General features: G+C 41.2%; 1 protein-coding gene across 1 annotated transcript in view; it reads left to right on the top strand.

Annotated features, from left to right (window-relative positions):
- Positions 1-21,390, top strand: part of LOC139693880 (oxidative stress-induced growth inhibitor 1-like) — a 108,443-nt gene that overhangs the window by 72,676 nt on the left and 14,377 nt on the right. The window contains exon 2 of the mRNA XM_071592196.1: positions 17,936-18,084. Coding sequence (XP_071448297.1) covers positions 18,018-18,084 — 67 coding nt within the window. The 5' untranslated portion in view covers positions 17,936-18,017. The remainder of the gene's footprint in view (positions 1-17,935; positions 18,085-21,390) is intronic.

The following is a 21,390-nucleotide window of genomic DNA, read 5'->3' as shown; positions in this document are numbered from 1 at the left end:
TATGTATATATATATATATATATGTAATATTTCTACTGAAGAGATTGGTAAGGTGCGTGTCGTCTCTTGTGTCAAGGAAACCTGGTGAATATATTGAACCAGATTGGTCACCGTGTGCGAAAGCGTTTCCAAGAAAACATTTGGAGTGGAAAAAACTCGTTGTTGAACAAATTCCAAGAACCTTAACCCCCCTCTTGATTGGCGAAACTGGAAATAAAACTTTGAAAAGAAAAAGAACCTCTCTCTAAACTCGATCCTCAAGATAACTGAGGCCTAGGCCAAACAGTATTTCATGGCCACAGCTCCCTTTTGTTCACGAGTGTGTCCGTATCCAACAAGTAGTTTCCGTACAACTCGTAATGCTCCTCAGATTCTTCCCGGAGTGAAGGGGAATGGGGCGAAAGTCTCTTATAAAGTTTCTTATCAATAAACAAATATCATCCTTCCTCTTCTAGTTCTTTTTAACGACGTCGAAATAACGGTACACTGAAGAAATCGTCACCTCAATTTGACCTTAAGCTTTTCAGTTTCCAAGAATTTAGCCCGCTTCATAGCAGTAGTATTTAGGGGAGGCGACCGACAGCTTTGCGCCATGGGGGATGGACAGGAAAGGATGAAGGGTGGAGAGAAACCCGGCGTCGGCATTAGCCTACTTTTAACGAAAGGCGCCAAGGGCTCCGCAGCTTAACGTCCAATCCGACGAACGGACGGCGTACTCACTCAAAGTTCCCTCCACAAAGCAGCTCAATTAGGGATCGAGATACTTATGAAGAAATTCAACCCCGCCGGGATTGAACCCAGGTCCTCTCGGTGGGAAGCTAGTACGATAGCCACTGCACCATCTCGATCCCCGGCCGCTTCATCTACAGTTTCCTGCATGTTTCGTGAGGAAATTATGGTTGAATTATGTCAAGCAGCAGGAACGGGTTATTATATAAGCGCCAACAATAATTTATCATCTTAATTTTAGTTTTTATATTCCAATGCGAAAGACAACGAAGTCCACCGTCGCTAGCGGGAAGAGATACTCTGTTCCTGAAAATAAGCCCTTTCCTCGTGCGCATTTGAAACGGGCTCGCCTAGGTGTGATTGGAGTTGCATATATTCACGGCGACGTTCCCCCGGTTCTTTGTTTTGGGTGTGCACTGAGCACTCGGAACGAGTGGGCAGAATACTGGGCAATGGGGGAACTTCTAAGGTTTGGTTGGCGTTTCGACTGCGGTCGAAATTAACCGCTGCCTGAATCTTTACTATTTTAAGATTAGGCGTCGACGAATTTGTCTATTTTTTTCTTATTCACTTGAGGGAGGCATGAAAACTTACATTTATTTATTTGAAATCTGAATGAGTAGCAAATCAACCAATGGTTATCTTGGTATTAGGCTTTACTTAGCGGTCGTAGCGAAAGAAGAAGCGAATGGTATATGCGGAGATAGGGTGATATGTGTAATAACTTAAATTTCCTTTGAGTAAAGAAAACAAACAAAGTTATCAACCCGAAGGTCAGTTTGATAGGTGATGGTAGAGGTTGCTAAGCCCTACGACGTGTGAAATGCACACATCAGGGGGTCCATTTATTTCTCTGTTCCAGTTATTATTTCCCAGGAAGCTCTGGCACCCAAAAAATCACATCTCGGGTGAAGCTATAGGTGCCCTGAACGTTCCCGGTAATCGAACCCGCGCCCTCAGTAGTTCAGCGCTCTACGCTTTGTCTACTACGTCCCATTTACTTTGAGTAGTAAACGTAATTTGAAAAGTAAATGAAAGAAACGTTTGATGAATTAAAGGAACAATTTCTAATAAGTCCGATGTGGGATTGCAATTGGAGTTACGGCTTTGAGAGTACATTGTCATTGAATTTCATCATCAATATGAATTTTCAGCGAAAATTGTTAATATTATCTTTAGGGCTTGGGTCTGCATTGGGAATTACAGGAGCATAAGTTATGAATAAACATCATATCACTATCATTTATCCCCGAGAAGAATTTTTTCCGTGCAGCATAAATTCAACGCAATGTAATGAATTTAATGTGTGTGTGTTTAGAATATATGATGGATGACAATGAGGAAAACTTCAGCCTTTTAGCGCGAATATAACTTCACTAGTTATATGCCAATTATAATATTTAATTCCAATGCACTTTTTACTAATTTAATTTCACGAAACAAGAATAATTCACGTTCTTGATTTTTTTCCGTTGGTACAACTATAATAACCACTTTCCGTGGTTTAAAAATGCTATTTTCAGGATCTTGAGGCCCCTAGAGGGTTGTAATGCGATTATGGAGCCTCGCTTTAAAAACTTTTAAAGATTTTAGGTAATCCCAGAATAGCAATACGAGGAATAAGATGACTAATTGTGTGCATTCTTACAATGTCGTGATTTCTTAATAAAAGCATTTGCCACTTACTTTCGTGAGAGGGCACTTACGGTAGAACAGTAAGATTCTTCGAAATGTTGGCGGTATTGTGACGACTATTTGAAGAGCTTAGTGATTATTAATGTGAGAACTGCGATATTAGTTCTGGATATTTATTTTAAGAACTCCATCTGCATCAATCAAACTTAAGCAGAAGAAAAAGACCCTCGATCATTAACATAAAGACATTTTATTGAAATATTATTACGCTGTCTATTTGAGGAAACTTGATCACTTTTACTAATTTCTTGTGTGTGTCACCTCATCCTTACATACGTATGTCTCACCTACTTCATATCCATATATTTTCTTCTATTTTCTTCGTATTTCCTTGACCACATCGACTCATGAATTTTCTGTCTACCCGTGCTCTTTCGTAAAATTTACTCTCCTCTTGAGTCGCATGACCAAACCTGCAACACTTTCTTCTTCCAGACTTGGATTAGAAAATGCTTTCAATACGAGTATCTGAAATGTAGTTAATTATATGCCCAAAAACACACATATAGAGGTAAAATGATTATCGAACTGCAAAAAGTTCTCTCATAAAATCCCTGTGGATCTTAAATGAACTGAGTTTTGAAGAAGTTGAATTTTATTTGGCCATAATAATATTTTTTTCTTTTTCGATTACTATACAATCCATAAATCTTGTTCTCATTCGCGCCGCATCGTCGGTCTACTAATCCTTAATGCAATATATGGGATTTGGATCCAATTACTTCTTGACTCACGTCATGATAATATAATGGTATACAGTATGATGCAGCTAGGTATTCCCCCGGGTTTCGGGATTGTGCGGTGGCTAATGTGCTGGCTTCCCAGTCCGATGGTCCGGGCTCGAAACTTGAAGGTGGCACGAATATTTACTGGAAAATCCATCCGTAATTGAGGTACAATTTGGGGAGTCCTTCAGGTGGAGTACGCCGTCCAGCGGATTAGACGTTAATTTGGGAACCCCTTTGGTCCCCTTGTTGTTAAAAGTAGGCAAATTCCGTTTCCTGTCCCTAATATAGGCAGGAAACGCCAAAATGAATCGATTCTTTCGAAATTAGTGTGTGAAAAATATTCATAATCAGCTAAAAAAATGGTATGAGCGCGAAAAACAAACAAAAATTGCTAGTTGTAATGGTGACAACCTTGACTATATCATAATACGGTGGGAAATTCGTCTGGGCAAATTATCTCTCCATCTGTCTGGGTGGACGAGATGATAAGACGACACTTACTCGCGACGATGGTCGACAGGGTGTACTGGGAGTTGGAAACGCCAGCAGAGCACGCGGGATCGCTTCGCTTGATGACCATTTACATTAATTTTAGGATTTCCCCCAAAACCCCTTCACGATGCCTTGATAAATGTCCTCCATGACTAGTATTCATCATTCGTATGCTTCTGGCCTCAAAATCGTGCTCCTACCGCTTTATAATGTAGCCATGAGGAATCGTGATTTTTTTAAACGCCCTTCATGATCCCCCCAGATTTCAAGAAGACACCTTGTTACGCCGGCGCTTTCTCATTGTGGGAGTTAAGATTCTTTTTCCTGTTCACTCTCTCGCTATACACGTTTGTTAAAATTCACGAAACAACGGGAGCATCCTACTTGCATCCCATGACATTCGTCTGTTCGCTCCTATCCCTTTCGGCATGTATTTTTCCTCGTGGCGAGGAGTTGTTTCTTTTGGTATTATCGAGCCTCTTTAAATCTGTGCACGTCTTATTCACACCACACGGTTCTATTTTGTCAGCGCATTGCTATATGAGCGACACTCGCAAGGTTTCTCATTTTTTTTCCCCGTAGCTCGTTTCAACGGTTCTCAACAAATTCTTTTGCTCTCTCTCTATCTCTGGAAGAATTTCAGTTCTATAAGGATCCACTTTCGAAAAAGTTGGGTGGACACAAGGAAAAGTGTCCTCGTGGAGTTGAGGTCGTCCATTCTCGTTCTTTCTGAAAGGTACACGGTCTCGCGTCACCACCACTCAAAGAGCGAAGGCTAGCCGGGTGAAGCCCAAGCGCCCCAACTCCCCACCCCGTCCACCCCATCGCTCCATTACCTGTTTCCTTTTGACCTCTATAAGACAGTGGTTCCCTTCTTCCTCCATCTATCTTCCACGCTCCCTGCTCCCTCTCCTTCCTCTCTCCTCGGATGGGCAAGCTCTCCGGTTCCAATTTCCCCACGTGCGTTATATAACCATGTGTTTCTATGCTTAGTTTCCGAAAGCTTTTTGATTGGCCATCCTTGTCTTGTCCCCAAGGTAGAGGGGCCTCTCGTTTTGGGATTCTTGATCTAAAATACACCTTTTTTTGGCACTCAACGGAGTCAATTAACACAGGCCATGTCATGTGGCCATATCATGGCGATCTTTAATGTATTTTCACGATCCACCGAAATGATACGAGCTCGTATAAATTACGTGAAATGCTATAGTATTGCCTTAAACAAACACTTGATGCATAACGCCGCGGAATGATGCAGGAAGCTGTGTGAAATAATTTGTGTTCTGTGAATTACTGTTGGGTGTAGAAGTGTTTGTTGCATATAAGCGTTTCTTAAATTTTATCGCGGAAAGTGGGAGACTTGTGAAAAAATCGTGTGGAGCGTCGTTCGTGTTCTTTGCATAATTTTAATTTTAAAGGTAACGTTCCCATCTTGGTTTCCAAGTTACAGATTGAGCCAAAGTATTTTAGCTTTCTTCATTGTAACAAGGAGTGTGCAGTGCTGTCAACCGTATCATCGAATGAAATATACCAGGTATTTCTTAATAAAAAAACCATAAACACAGTGATCAACCCGAAGGTCGGTTTTCTTAATAATGAATCGAAAACGTAATTTTTATGTGCAATATAGTCTGATAGTCACTGTTTTAGCAAAGCTTTTTTATGCTATTTATGCTTCTATACTGTTTTAGCAATGATTGTGTATTCCAATTTTTCGTATCAATCTTTCAGTGATGATATTTTAATATACAGGGTTCGTCCGGAAAATAAGTGTACTGAGCTCAGGAAAAAATATTTATTGCACTTTTACATATCTTAAGCTAATATTCCTCAAAATAGGACCCTTGTGAGTCGATACACTTGTTCCAGCGGCGTTCCCATTCCTGGAACGCTCCCGCGAAGGCATCATCGGGAACCTCTCGAAGACTCGTCGTCGACCTCTTCTCTGCCCTCCACGAACATCTTGTGCCACCGAAAGATCATGTTTCTGGACATGGCTGACTCCCCGTAAGCCTGGTTAATCATACCGACAGTTACGGTAGACGATTTCCCAAGCTTTACCGCAAATTTGATGGAATAACGCTGCTTCGGCATCGCGTTCCGTGACGTGGGTCGAGCGTGGAGGTTCGCGTTAACTGAGCTCCTCACTACACCACAGCTCAGAGCCGACTGCCTTTTTCAGCGTCGCTTGCCAACATACCCCCCTCCAATCGCAGCCCGTCAGAGCGGTGCTGGGCGCGCCCGGAGCGGCGGGAAAAAATCAGTACACTTATTTTCCGGACGAACCCTGTATATCTAAGACTCACTGTAATTCACTTTGAATATTTGAAAATCGTCATTTTATAATGTTTCTGGATATTTTAAAAACGCATTCCGTTACTAGTCAATGTTTTCATATAGTTCATTATCGGCCCTTTATTCCTCGAGTTAATCAGATCTTCGGATGCGGAGGGGACAAGAAAGTACCGCTGGTGTATACGTATACGTCGTAAAGTAACATTTCTCCCTGTGAGGATGGACGTTTCGTCCTAGTTGGTCTTGAGTTACGCTATTTTGTGTTGACTGAACTTCCGCATTCCTGAAGAAGGTACAGTTCTATTTTAAAACGCTTAGGTTGGCGTTTAAAAATCGGCATCGGGTTAGGATCATATCAAAATGGTTCCGTTTCCCCGTACTGAACTGCCACCATTCCCCGATATGCTTGGAGGAAGTGGATTCTCGCTTCTGAGCTTGGAGTAACTAACGCATCACTGATTGCATCGTCGGTCCATTTATTCAACCAATCCACTCAAATTTTTCCACTGGGGAACGTAATCGACCTTTTTAAATTGTCTAATATATGATTAATCGTGCCCTGATTTGAGTTTGATAGAGAGTATTATTTTTAATATAATAATAAAAAAGCATTGCTGTGGTAAATCGAATTATTGAAATACCGAAACCACGAAAAGGATAGATGGAAATTTAGTTATTGTACTGCATTGCCGAAACATTCGATAAATGTTAATATTTGTTTTTGAAGGGGATCGAGATGGTGCGGGGGCTATCGTACTGGCTTCCCACCCTGGGCCGCGGTTTCAAATCCCGGCGGTGTTGAATATATTTCAGAGGTATCTCGATCCCTACTTGAGATGCTTTGTGGAGGGTACTTGGACGGAATGAGTACGCCGTCCGTCGGATGGGACGTTAAACTTCGGACCCCTTGGCGCCTTTCGACAAGAGTAGGCTAATGCCGACGCTGGGTTTCTCACCACCCTTCATCCTTTCCTGTCCATCCCCTATGGCGCAAATGACCTTAACTGTCGGTCGCCTCCCCTAAAAACTACTACTTGTTTTTGAATTAAATTTGTTATCAGAATGATCAGAAATGCTTTGGCGTTTAGACTTAAATACTCAGGCCCATACATACCCTCACTCACGACCTCTTCTGGGGGGACATATACGGGGAATATTTGGGCAAGCTAACAAAAATTAGGGTTAATTGGAAGAGTACTCGGTTAATGTGATACAGAGGGAAAAGAGAAATGTTATATTTCGCTGTTTAGGATTCATTTAGAATGTACTGCTATTATAGTGGATCCTCAAGAAGTTGGACTGATTGCCGAATTGGATCGCGTGCAGCGTAAAGGAGCCAGAATTGTTATGATAAACTGGGTAGCGTATCAGAATTATTTGAGAAGATAGGCTGGAAATTACTTACGGAGTGAAGGTTAACTTGCAGATTTAATTCCTTGCATGAATTGGAAGGATGCCTCTTTAGTAATGATGTTGGAAATGTAGTGTTGCCCCATCGTACTTCGGTAGAAGAGATCATGTCAATAAAATTGGAGAAATTAAGTGAAGAAAAGATAGATTTAAGGTGTCATTTTTTCCACGAACGAAGAGGGATCAGAATAACGTTTTTCGACCGCTGTAGGGGTAAAAGTATTCGGGTCAAAATTAGTCTGGTGTGTATTCACCCCCGGCCGCACACTCTGGCGGTGGCTTGCAGGGTACTGAAATACTAAATAAAAAATACTTCAATAATATAGATCGGTTCAATCCTGTGGCAAATTGCTTCTTGCTGGATTCATATCAGATTCCTCGGGTTACGGAATCCCAACAAATTAAAGGTAATAGCATTTTTAATTCACATTCCTATCCACACACATATATATATATATATATATATATATATATATATATATATATATATATATATATATATATATATAATGATTGTCCGGAAAAACTCATACGAGCGGCACAATAATGGGCTGACACAACATAACACAAATAGAAAAGAATAGACACATATAAAAGAACACTTACACGGTAAATTGTTCGAGCTTTCGGCCCTCTCAGGGGCCTTCTTCAAGAGAGACTGAAAATATGCTATGGATCAGGAGAGGGGAAAGAGTTATGGGCGTGGAGGGGAGGTGTGGAGGGAATGCTGGGAGGGAAATTAAATATGGCGGTTAAGGGTGGGAATTTTGAAGGAACGGAAGGATAGTATGTAGGCGGATTCACGAGTTCTCACCTCTATGTTGGTAGCTGAATCAGGTAGGGATTCTAGGATGCTGAGGGAAAAACACTGGTCGAATGAAAGGTTGTGGGAATTAGCGTGTGAAGGGATAGGAAGAGAAGAGAGTGAGGCAGAATTACAGGAGTACCGGTGATTATTCATTCGGATGGATAAGGGGGTAATGCATTCACCTATGTAGAAGGAAGTGCAATGTTTGCATGATAAAAGATAAATAATATTTTTTGAGAGGCAATTAGCGTGGGAACGAGGTGGGGGGGCTATGAGGGGATGTAGGGAGAGGGGAGTAGGCATAATAAGAGGACAGGTTTTACATCGGGGGCGGTTGCAAGTTGGGGAAATATTGGGAAATTTGTCACGGGGGGCGCCAAAGGGTTGGTGGATCTCAGAAGGTTTTTGAGATTGGCGGGTCGTCTGTATGCGATAGATGGGCATTGGGGTAGTAAGGATGAGGTCGCGTCATTGTCATGTAAAATTGGAAACAGTTCTTTAAGGAGGGTTTTCAGTCTGTGTGATCCGGGGTAATAGGTGGTGCAAAGGTTGAGTCCTGCGTCAGATGTGGGCTTGTTATTGTGTGGTGTGTGTGGTCGGGTGGAACGGTGGATTTTATTTCGTAGCAACTTTTCTGGGTAACCGCGTTTGAGGAGTGCAAGGTGTAGATTGGCAAGGTATTTGTTGAGAGTGGCTGTGGTGTTGCAAATTCGGTGTCCGCGGATAGAGAGAGAGTTAGGAATCGAGCGTTTCGTGTGTTGAGGATGACAGCTTGTGTGGTGTAGGTATTGCTGATGGTTAGTGGCTTTGATGTGTACTGAAGTAGTGAATTTGTTGTTTTGAAGTAAGATGTCTGTGTCAAGAAAGGTGATGGTGGAGTCTGAAATGGAAGAGGTGAATTTAACCGTGAAAGATGAATTTAAGGCGGATAAGAAGTTGTTGAGAGAGTCAGAGCCATGTGTCCAGAGAATAAAAATATCGTCTATGTAGCGGACCCAGAAAAGAGGTTGAAGGGGTTGCTGTGACAGGAAGGTCTCTTCGAGATGGCCCATGAAGAGATTGGCGTATGATGGTGCCATCCTCGTTCCCATCGCTGTGCCTTTTGTCTGTGAGCTGTTAAAATGCTTAGGGAAATGTGGGAGGAAGAGGCTATATGGGCTGATCCGTAGCATTTATGAGGAGGGAATCTGGCCGGAAGACTTTGTGAGAGCAGTTTTAGTTCCGATGTTCCGAAAAAGGTAAAGGCCACGTCATGTGAGGACTATAGGACAATTAGTTTGATATCCCACGCAGCTAAAGTTGTTCTCAGGATCATAAACAAAAGGATAGAGAGTAGGGCAAATGATTACTTAGGGGATGATCAGTTTGGGTTTAGGAAGGGGAGAGGTACGCGTGATGCCATTGCAGTAATGAGATTATTAATCGAGAGGAATATAGAACACAACCAGGAGGTATTTGCCTGTTTCGTAGATTTCGAAAAAGCGTTTGATAGAGTGAATTGGGAAAAACTAATGAGTATTCTGCAGAAAATAGGAATAGATTGGAGGGAAAGGAGGCTAATCCGCAACCTGTACATGTCTCAGACTGCTCAGGTGCGGGTGGGAAACGGGGAGACAGGATGGGCAGTGTTAGGAAGGGGTGTAAGGCAGGGTTGCCCATTATCACCGTTGCTGTTCAACCTGTATGCAGAGGAAATGATCAAAGAGGCATGGGAAGAACTAGAGGTAGGAATGAAAGTGGGCGGGGAATTCGTAAAATCAGTTAGGTTTGCTGATGACCAAGCTTTAGTTTGTCAGTCAGCCAAGGGGCTGCAAGCATTGGTGAGTGAATTGGAAATTCAGTGCGACAGGTATGGGATGAGAATCAACATTAGTAAAACAAAGGTTATGCGATTTTCTAGAAAGAAAAAGGGCAAGCTTAACATTAAAATAGGTGGGCAAAAACTAGAGCAGGTAGAACAGTTTACGTATCTCGGTAGTGTTTTGGACCAACACGGTCAAAGTAGTAGGGACGTAAGGAGAAGAATTGCGCTAGGCAAAGAGGCTTTCACGAGGAGGAGGGAGTTGATGACGGGGACTTTGAGTAAGGATGTTAAGAAAAGACTCGTAAAAACTTTGATATGGAGCGTAGCTATGTACGGCGCGGAAACGTGGTCATTGAAGCAGGAGGATAGACGTAGACTGGAGGCTTTTGAAATGTGGGTGTGGAGAAGAATGGAGAAGGTGAAATGGACAGAGAAGAAAACAAATGAGGAAGTACTTGGTATGGTGGGCGAAGAGAGGGGTTTGTTGGGAGCAATCCTATGGAGGCAGGAAAAGTGGATGAAGGGGGTGTTGACCGGCAGTGGGATGTTGAAGACTGTGATAGAGGGTAGAATGTTGGGCAAAAGAGGAAAGGGAAGGAACAGGATAGGGATGTTGGACGGGATGAAGGGCGGAAGAAAGTACTCAGAGATGAAGAGGGACCTGGTGTAGAGTAGAATTTAGGGTTGTGTTTTGTTAGTAGCCACAAAATATTTGTTTGGTAGTTGTGTCCATCGAAAAACCTACCTTAACCGGTAGATTACCTTAAAAAAAAAAATCCACATATAATCGTTACTTATCTACCAACGTCCTCGATGGGTTGCGCTATGAGTAAGTACTAGGCTTTGATATACCCTATAAGACGTCACCTAGACATTTTAAGGAGAATTATGATAGTTGCCATTGAGGTAAATTTTTACGTTGGGTTGTGTGACTTAAAAAGCGAATTACTTTTGTAATGATAAGTTAAACACGTTGTTTGTAATTATTTCTGCTACCAGATCTTACTATTTCTGCTTACTTTGTAGCGAATTGTGCGTAGAAAAAACTATTCCTAGCGTCAGCGAGTTCAACAGCCTAACTTTCCTTATGCCCACCGTATTCCTCTGTAACAATACATTGTAAAAAAATAAAATAATCTGTAAAAACCCATAAACCATATAATATTTACGCATTAAATGGGTCGCATCCCAGATGTTCTGATGATTGCGCGAGTTGTTTGGAAATTTTTTAAAGGAAACGTTGTATTATTTCCTTCGTTTAATTCAAAAACTGAATTTTTATAATTTGTGAATGTCGATTACAAGTGTTCTCCATATCTTCCTTCAACCTGACCCCTGCAATACCGCAATGGTGCAAATCATATCAGTATTCTCGCGCCACTAGGATAATGCCACCACTAATATTCTAGTATTTTATTTTTTAGCCGAAAAAACAATAACTTTGTACGTAAAATCTTGCTCCCGCGGAAACAGCGTAGAAAATCACCGCTCTCAATTGGCGTATTATAGATTCAAATTTGCCCATGAATTACTGGCTTCTGGAAACGTCTCCAGCTTTTTTAATCTTTCTTTTGTTCCCTTAAGGAATAGGTGTTCGCCCGCTGTTAGTGTGCAGCAATCCTCGTGTTCCTCTCGCTTATTCTCCCACTCTCTCCATTTCCTTTCTTCGCAGACCTCTGCTTTTAGGGGCAAAGTGGATATACCCATCCACGTTTGCGTGTTTGGGGCAGATAAAATAAGAGAGTTGGTCGTGTTGGCAACCGTATCGCGGGCGAATAGGCTCTCGAAGCGAGTGAGGAGATGGATCAGTGGCCTTCGCGATTTCCCTGAAATCCTGCCTGCTCCTAGCGTGTCCTCTATCTCTCTTTGCCGCTCCTCTCTGGAAGCGTGAGGGTGACGTGGTCGTTTTTCTCGAAGCGGCCGCCCCCATTTACCGGATTTCGGGTGTTGGGTAGGCGGAGCAAGTCGAGACCCGTCCCTGCGACTCTCTTTTCCTTTCCAGTTGCGTGTCCGAGTTGAATCTATTTCGGAAGGTGTGGCAGGCTTAATCTGGTGTTATTTCGGGCCTTTTTCTCGTTGAACTACGAGGAGTTTATTAAATTGTGACGATGCTAGAGGCCAGTGCACTCCAAATGCCGAATGGGGTCGTACAGCTGACCCTTTGGGGGAGTTCGTTGAGATTACCTCAATACCTCCGATCGTGTGTCTGGAATTCCAAAATGGGTTTCGTTTAAAAAAAAAAGAATGGATGCGAGATATTTTCGTAGCATTCTCTATTCGTGTATTTGGAATCTGTCTTCATGTAAAATAATATGCTTGAGTGGAAGATCTCCATTGTGATAAGCAGAAGGCAACCGTAGCGTAAATTAATCTTGCCTTTTACACTAAAATGAATTCCTTGATATTATTTTCCCCCTTAGAATCTAGTCCTGAGTTAAAGCATAATTCTTTTCACTTTGGCGCCATATTCAGGTGGAAGGTTCGTTAACCTTCAGGGATGATAATGGTTCGTAAGTCTCTCGGAAATTGTCATTTACAATTATTTTGTCAATCTGGTGGTGCTATTGCAATAGAAAAACCGCATTTCCGTGTGATTCGGCATACCTTATTTATCTAGGATACATTGGGAAACTTTCCTTTTATAATATACAATTAAAATTGACGTATAATGAGTTTGAGTTGAGAAATATGTCAATGGGGAAGCCAATCGGAAACAATGAAATTTTATATTTTGGACGCTGTCTGTGTGTTGCTGATAATTCCGTCTCAGGTCACGTCGACAACAGGCATAATAAGCAAAATCTGGTGTAATATTGCTTCCAATTCACTTTGTTCCGTTAGCATATTGGTCGTTTGCTGCCACTCAAGGACCCTCGACATCCATTTTGACCCACTTTACACTCTGGGAAAGGCATGGAAACAGAGTGAGAAGGACGAGAGCGAGAATTATTTTTTTAAAGGCTCTTTTCGATCTCGACTTTTTTGATCGCTCAAGGATCTCCCCCTCCGTACGTTCCCATTGTTTCGATTGGGCATCAGCCGTTTTCTCACGGGTTGACATTCTGCTCGGCCTTCTGTCTTGTTCTTTGGTCATTGGCCGTATATTCTTTCCGCCAATCCTTCGCGACAGATTGACAGGACGGAGAGAGCTCGTGCAAAAATAAATGAGTCGGTCTGAAATATAGGGCGGGCAGTCGTCCAATTCTCCAGCTCCTCGTGCTGCGGTGCTCTTAAATTACATACTACGGCCCCGTCTTTAAGTGTCCGTGGCTCTCTTAAGAACGAGAGTTAATTTTTTCCATTCAGCCAGGTTTAACTTTTTTTTCGTTAGCGGTCTCCTAATGTGTCAAATTAACCTCTCGAAAGTATTATCCTTGCATTCTACCTTATGGTTACCTCGGTAATCTTATTTCATAGAGAGAGAGGAGTAATTTTTTATTTATAATGACGTATTTAGCATTGATAATTTAACAATGTTATTTGTTATTTTACAATGATTTCGTTTGCGTGGAGAGCTTCAGCAATGAAATAATTTATGAAAGCATAATTACTTGTGCCTACATGACAAGAAAATATATCGGTCAAAAATTAAGAGGAAATATTTCTAAGCAGTCATTAGTCCCTTTTGTACGATATGGTTATTTTCAAATATTTTCCACTAGTTGCAGCGTGCGTCAGATCGCGTGCGCTCATTTTTTTAATTTTTTTCGCGTTTTTAAGTTGTATACGAAAGCGCTCAAGAGGAATAACATGCAAGGAATGCATGAGCAAATTACGGTTTCATTTGTTCTGAAGTGGAGAAGTGGCAGCTCGGTGGTTAAAACGCTGGGCTACCACGGACCACGACCGGAGGGTTCGATTCCCGGGAACGCCCCTCTACTTCACATAGGCTGTGTGAATTTTCGGGTATTAGATCTTCCTGGGAATCCATTTGGCGTCACACGTAAGGGAATCGACTGATGTGTGTATTTCATACGCCGTTGAGCTTAGTACCAGGTGAGCTCTACTCACCTATCAAATCTACCTTCTGGTTTGTTAAGTGTAGTTATGATTTGTTTTGAAGTATTGGGTCAGAGTGGACACTCATTCGAAAAACATTGGGATTAGTTCGATTTCTGAAAAACAAAGGTTTGGAGAAAATTGGAAACATGGGTACATTTTTGTTTAATTTGGGTTAATGATACCTAAGATTGATATCTATTAACGATTCGAGAATTCCCAATGAGAACGATGGCCCTTCCAGTTGTGAGACCAGCTGGTGATCAGCTTAGGCCACCGCGATCGCGGACAACAGCGGAAGCCAAGACTACACACGTACTAGAACCGACTCCGGTATACCATTGGAACGCGGGGAAATGGATGACTCACACAAAGTTCCTAATCAGATTCCAAACACTTGGGGAAAAAACGGGGAAAAGAGGACATGCTAAACGGGAATACGTCTGAAAATGGACCCTAGAAATTAAGTGGCCACCCTCAAGGTCGTGAATAAACCTTTTTTGAAAACTCTGTTCCATTTTCTCCACAGTTTCTACTACTACTGCTGCTAAAAATTATTAGAACTCTCATTGAATTAAATCTCCCGATATTCCACATTTTTCATAGACCACAATGAAATTTTGCTGATAATATTTTGGTAAAAAAAGTAGTTTAAACATCAATAAGAATTTTCTCAAGTATCCGGGGCTGTTTTTTGTTTGAAAGAATTGCCTCCCTCTCACGAAATAGTGCTATTAGTGATTCATCTCGCCCATTATACTAGAAATTCTTCTAAAGCGGCTGGCTCATTAACAGTGTACCGCGGATTAAAAAACTACCTTTCCAGTTACAGGTAACTTTATTAAGCATTTTACCTTTGACCCTCGTTGGTTTCTTTCCGAAGCACGCTCTCCTGACGGCCATAAAATGTAATTAAAGAAAGGATGACGATTGAGTTCAGGGAACGTTTTTTCGTGCTACGTATAGCTCTCTCAAGATCTTTTTATGTGCCACTATTACTTTCTTTTGCGTGGAAAATTAAAATCTTTTTAATCGTCTTCCCTTTTATTCTCCTCATTTACATCGTTCTACGTACTCATTTTTCACTGCTCATAAAGGCGAGGAAGGGTGTCTTCCAAACCCCATTGCCTGAGCTGAGCTCTTAGGACGAACTGTAGCCTCACTCAAGCCCGCCTGTGCGGAGGCAATGCGGGATGATGAAGGCAGCTGGAATTACTGCTTACTGACTATCGTTACGTTGGCTTGCGCATAAAAGCACTTGTTATATATGTGCACCTGGTGGTACCGCCCACCTCCCGTGTTGCGCAGTCGCAGGACCCCGCCAGGATCCAAAGCCGAGGTTAAGAGAGTCGGTAAAGTAGTGAGTTGAGCGTTATTGTTCCGTGGGAAGAGTTTCTGTTTAAATACATATAGGGAACTAGAGAGTTTTTTTTCTCGTAAAGAAAATGTTTCTCATTTGATCTCAGCCTCGTATTTAGACCTTCAGTATAGAGTGTGAATTTCAAATAAGCAGAATACCCTTCAGGAATCGATAGGCGGAATATTGATATGGTGTTCGTTTAAGACGAGTCATTAAGATAAAATCAACTAACTTATCTAAGACTGGATATAATACCCATTACTTCTGTGCATTTGAGGATTTCAGTTTGTACGGTGGAGTGTGGGTAATGTTGCTATTCGTGATCCTTTCTCTCTGTATGTATTTGCGCCTTTCAACATCCCTTTCGGTTGAGAGATGATACTTCGAGAAAAAAATAAATCGGAAAAAAATGAGTTACGAGAGGATTAGACCACCAAATGGATGATCATCCTGCCGGGAAGTAGGTACCTTTTGCACTGACGGCAGTGAATTAATTAGATCAACTCCAAAACTATTGTTTTACTCACCATTAAGGTCAATGATTCTCCGGGGCACAAATGTCGGTCCTTTCCAGGTTAGTTTTTTGTTAACTGAGTAAAAGAAATTTTTATCTCTTTTGATAGTATTGGTCTCTAAATTTCCGTTATTTACGTGCGTATCAAAACACATCCGCCGTCGGAATACCTTGGAAAGCAATTAAAAATGTCTATAGGCTGTACATTGATATATCTTCAAACCATGGGAATTGATTATAGATTAAGGAAAATAATCCTCGTGATGAATACCTTGAAAGTGGGTCAAAAGAAAAGAATATCGAGAAACCGACCTCTCTATTAATACGAATATAGAATGTTTTTTTAAAACTGCTTTAAGATTGAACTCTAATTAAATTTTCAAGAAAATATTTCAATGCAATGCTGAGACTCAAAAACCGTCTTACCTGTCATTAATGGACTTCATTCAATCTTTTACATGCCGTCGGAAAGTTCTGTTCTCACTTCATTTATTTCCGAATGCCACCCTGTCCTTGCCATCACGATCTTCGCGCTTAACCAGTTCCGCGTCCTGCCAACGAAGGTCGATCTTTGGTTTACCGCGTGTAGTTCATATCATTCTCATTAGACCTCTGAAGACAGATCGTTTTTATTTCCAGACCTCGTGGGTTTGCGTAATTTTTTGTGCCAAGGTTTTTCAAGCCTTCTTTTGTTATTCTCAGTTGTTGTGCTAAAAAAAATTTAGCTCATGTTGTGTAAGCATGTCACGTTTTGTTATTAGCCGCAACGTAAAGCTTTGAAAAGCTATTCAGAATTTGGCTTATTGAATTTAGACACTGTTTGAAATGCAAACAAATGTGAATAGGGTAAGTGCCAGGCCCAGCCAAGCAACATTAGATATTTTTTACTTAATTCTACAAACAATATGAAAGAAGACCTGAGAAAACTCAGCTTATTCGTCCGACGGAGATATTGTTGTAGGCGGTCGTAATAATTTTATGTTTAAAATCCGTGTACCATCTCTGGCGACCGCTGAGATCTGCTTTGGTCTCCCCGAAGTATAATCAAACTTGACCGTCGTGTTGATCAGTCTGATATCAAATTGAAATATCTGGCCAGCATATATTATCTCATTCATATTTGAGGATTATTCGGACCTACTGATTGACGAAACTTTCTGCGAAATGAAACATTGAAATTGTAAACACAAGTTTTTATTGTTCGAATACTATTATTTTTGCATGCTCTTGAGTGAATTGGAGGGTAATGCATTCTTCCGAGAACTGGGAATTCTTCTTCCTTTTTATCGGGGGTGGAAAGCGCGTAAGTTATAAGAGCAATGATAAAAGTATAAATTAGCTAATCGGCAGTAAAAGTAAAGTAAAATGTACAGTAGAAAAAAACGGTTGGCATGCTTTTGTTTGCGTTTTTGATTCTTTCATTGTTGCATTCATGCGAATTTTTGACTTATCGTTAATCATACATGCTTATTGAGTGCGCAATGTTTTATTTGACAAAATTTGGAATATATTCCTCCTCGAATGATATTACGTGAAAAATTTCAGCGTCAGGCAAATTTAAAATTTGTGATCATTTGCACACTGCCCCGATAATTCTTGGATTGGAAAAAATTGGCCCCATGAATTCCTATGGATTTTACACTCATGAAAAATTAACTCTGTAATCATTGCACCCATGCTTCGTTGTGGAGTCTATTTTAGTGAGAGGAGACTATCTTCCCACCCTGTCGTAATAGGTAAGTAGCCTTGTAATAGTGCAGAATTGCGTAGAGACAACGGACGAATTAAAGTAATGATATCTAATTGATAACATGTATCCATCAACTTAGCAGTAAGTTTTTTATTCATTAGGTATGCCCGAAGGTGCTTTTTTCTTCTTCAAGAATTATTTGATGAGTGCATAATATTGTTTGGCTTCGTTTTTAAAGGCAGGATCCTTCCTTGTCTCGTCATATAATAAATAATTTCGCGAAACTGGATGTCCACTGGTGCATAAACTTGATTATTCGCTGAACACATTGAAACAAAGATAGTGATGATATTATTGTTTTTTAATATTAATTACGGAATATGTACTGACTGTACGTTTTTTTAATTACAGTTCGGAATTGAACAAGCAGTATTCATAAAAGAAGAATTATTTCCTGTGGATTTGAAGCTGCATCTATCTCGAAAGCGCCGAAATGAGAGGATATACCATAACAAACTGTGTCCCTGAGAATGCCATTTATAAGGAAGTGGTAGTTGTCGGTGAGTGCAAGATTTCTCCTTCCTTCGAGAAGGAAATGCATTGGAAGCGATGCTCATGGTCAGACAAGTCTTCAAAGCTGTAAATACATTCTAATATTCATTAAGATATTGTTACCATTATCAATAGTTAAAAGGTCATTATATTTTCATTAATCATTGTATGGGTATCGCATATTGTTATATTTTGAGCTTTTTTTTGGCCAATTTACTGGAGGTATCTGTGCCCGATACGTTTATTGAATATATGTACATACAATTGGGTACTTGGGGAAAATTAACCGGGTGTGTTGTATGTACATACGACCTTGATCAAAAAGTTCCCGGAATAACCACCGTGTGGCGCTCCCATCGTTCCGATTTGAGTTCTGTTTTTTTGTTAAATTGGTACATCTGTTGTTGATATTCCCTTTAAATCTTAGCGTCATAACTTGACATTTGCAAAAGTTACGTAGCCAAGAGTACATCTATCTCTGTGTGTGTTGGCGATTTTTTACAATTTCAGAAATGGATTTAAATTTGCAACAACGAACTTGTATTAAATTTTGCGTAAAAAACGGATTTAGTGGCGCACGGACGTTGGAAATGTTGTAAAAGTGTTTCGGCAACGATTCTCTAAAAAAAACGGTCGTTTACCAGTGGCACGAGCGGTTCAGAAGTGGTCGTGAGTCAATCGAAGATGATGAACGCAGTGGCAGACCATCGACATCGAAAGTCGGTGAAAAAATTGATAAAGTAAAAGAAATGTTGGTCAATAACCGCAAATTAACCATCAGAGAAATAGCGGAGGACTTGAACATTGCCTATGGATCCGCCCAAGACATTGTGGTTAATGATTTGGGTTTCCGTCGTGTAGCATGCCAAAAGACCTCAATTTCATGCAAAAAAGAGACCGTGTTGACGTCGCAAAAGACATGATTTGCGAGGCTGAATCCGATCCCACATTCATCAAAAGGATCATTACTGGAGACGAGACGTGGGTTTATGAGTACGACACGCAATCCAGACATCAGGCAAGTGAATGGCGTTCACCAAATGAGCCGAGAGCAAAAAAACCACGTCGTTTTCAGTCAAAAAAGAAGGCAATGCTGACGGTTTTCATGGATTACAACGGTGTAGTGCATCATGAATTTTTGCCAGAAGGCCAGACAGTAAACAAAGAGTATTATTTGGGCGTTATGAGACGTTTGCGTGAAGCAATTCGCCGAAAGAGACCAGAAATGTGGGCAGAAAACTCGTGGATTTTGCACCATGATAACGCACCGTCGCACAGTGCTATCATTATTCGTAATTTTTTGACGAAAAATGCAACAAATACCATCCAACAGCCACCGAATTCACCTGATTTGGCTCCCTGTGACTTCTTTCTGTTCAATCGAGTTAAAAAACCATTACCGGGAACGCGTTTTAGCAGCCGAGAGGAAGTAATGGAAAAATCGCAGGAAGCACTGATGGACATACCGAAAACCGAATATAAAAAATGTTTCGAGGATTGGATCAAGCGCTGGCATAAGTGTGTTGCAGTCGATGGGGATTACTTTGAAGGGGACAATATAGATTTAGATGAATAAACTTGTATTTTTAATTTTCTGAATAAATTCCGGGAAATTTTTGATCAAGGTAGTATATTTAAACAATGTATGGCATTTAATTTCGGCTCGTTATTTTTGTGTACTTAAAATTTGTCGTGAAATAATATCAACGGAGTGTAATCCTGTTAATCCGCGCAAAGCGGGTCTCACCCAACCTTCGGTTAGCCGAAAGGTCGCGGGATTGTATCTCATGTAGAGGGATTGGTGGCGTGCTCTCCTGAAATGGATTTTTCTCAATCGAGTTCATGGTTTCTGAAGCTGAAATTCGCATGAATATTTTGTCGTTGAATGTATTAGTCATTACCTTTCATGTTAATCGGAAGTTTAAAACAGTTTGGGTGGTGCGGTGTCCATCAAAAGCGAGGATGAAAGTGTGAGGAAGGAAAACCAGCTTCGCCGCACCTAAGCAACCTCGCCCTTAATGCACCCCTGAAATGAGAGAGGTGTGAGGGAAGGTCGTAGTTTCAATTCGATCATCGAATTTGTATTCAACCGTGATTGCAGTTATTCACGACTGTCGCGAGGGATTCCTCCTCGCCATACCAACCACGATCGCATAATCAGGAGTTGGGATTTGTATCGATTATGATGAATTCCCCTCGACTGCTGTGGTTGCCGACATTCCTGTCCCACCAGCAATGTGTGAGTTTCGTGGGAGTTGACATATTTTATTCAGTGTAGGCCAATAGGAACTGCTCCCATCATCTTAGTGATCAGGTTGCCATATGGTGTATTTTAGAAAACTTTGGTGCCGTGATTCGTTCACTCACGGCAAACCAACCGCTAGCGGCGGATCAATAATGATTGTCAAGCATTCTCATTCCAGCAGGGAAGAAACTCGCCGCTTCATCTATGCTCCGAATAATTACACGATGCGTCATATAGCTCTCCTGTCGCCGTTTCTCGTTTCCGAGTACTCTGTTGATGGGTTCTTGGCAACGAGATGGGGGCACACTTAGGCCTTTTAAGTTGTTAAACAGAAGACTCTGGAAAAAAAACATTTTCCTTCTCCATCGTAATCGTGACTCGGCAACTATTCTCCTCGACGGCCGTTGGCGTGCCGAAGTTGGTTCGCCGCTCGCAAAGATCGTCCTCGGTAGCGCGAAGCTGGCATCCACTCAACCTCGTTTGCCTAGGCATTTGAATTCCGCGTCAAACTCTCGTCGCGCCGTCTTTATTTTCATTCACTGTCTTTATTGCCATTTTAATGCAATTTAGTGGAAAGCACAACTTGTAATATTCGTCTTGTGTCGAGGTTCCAGTCCAGTTACTGAGATAATTCCTGCTTAATACGCAATCAGTTTTTTCTTTTAATTCGCTCTAAAAAAGGGATGATGATAATAATAAAAATATTATTTAGAAGGGAGTCTAATTCCGCAACTCCTCAACTATATTACGAATCACAATAGGAATGTTCCAAAAAATGTGGCGATTCAGGAATAAGTAAATTTATAGTTAGACACCTTAGAATCAAACGTTTCAATAAAAATAACTTTGGCACGTGAAAAATAAATACGATAATAGATATTAAAATACCAAATTCCCATCCTTAATGGTGTTAAAAGTGACGCAACACGTTGATAGCCTTCTCCAGTTCTATCGTAGCAGTTGATCGCATACCGACCTTATTTCGGCCTCCTCAACGCGTCCATCAATTGGAGATACAATGCAGCATGAAAATTGGGTGTCGATATGACTGCACCTGAAATGTATTGAG

Source organism: Hetaerina americana, unplaced genomic scaffold, assembly GCF_022747635.1.
Source record: "Hetaerina americana unplaced genomic scaffold, ioHetAmer1.1.p SCAF_5, whole genome shotgun sequence".
Classification (NCBI taxonomy): domain Eukaryota; kingdom Metazoa; phylum Arthropoda; class Insecta; order Odonata; family Calopterygidae; genus Hetaerina; species Hetaerina americana.
This window is presented reverse-complemented; position numbering and strand designations above follow the sequence as displayed.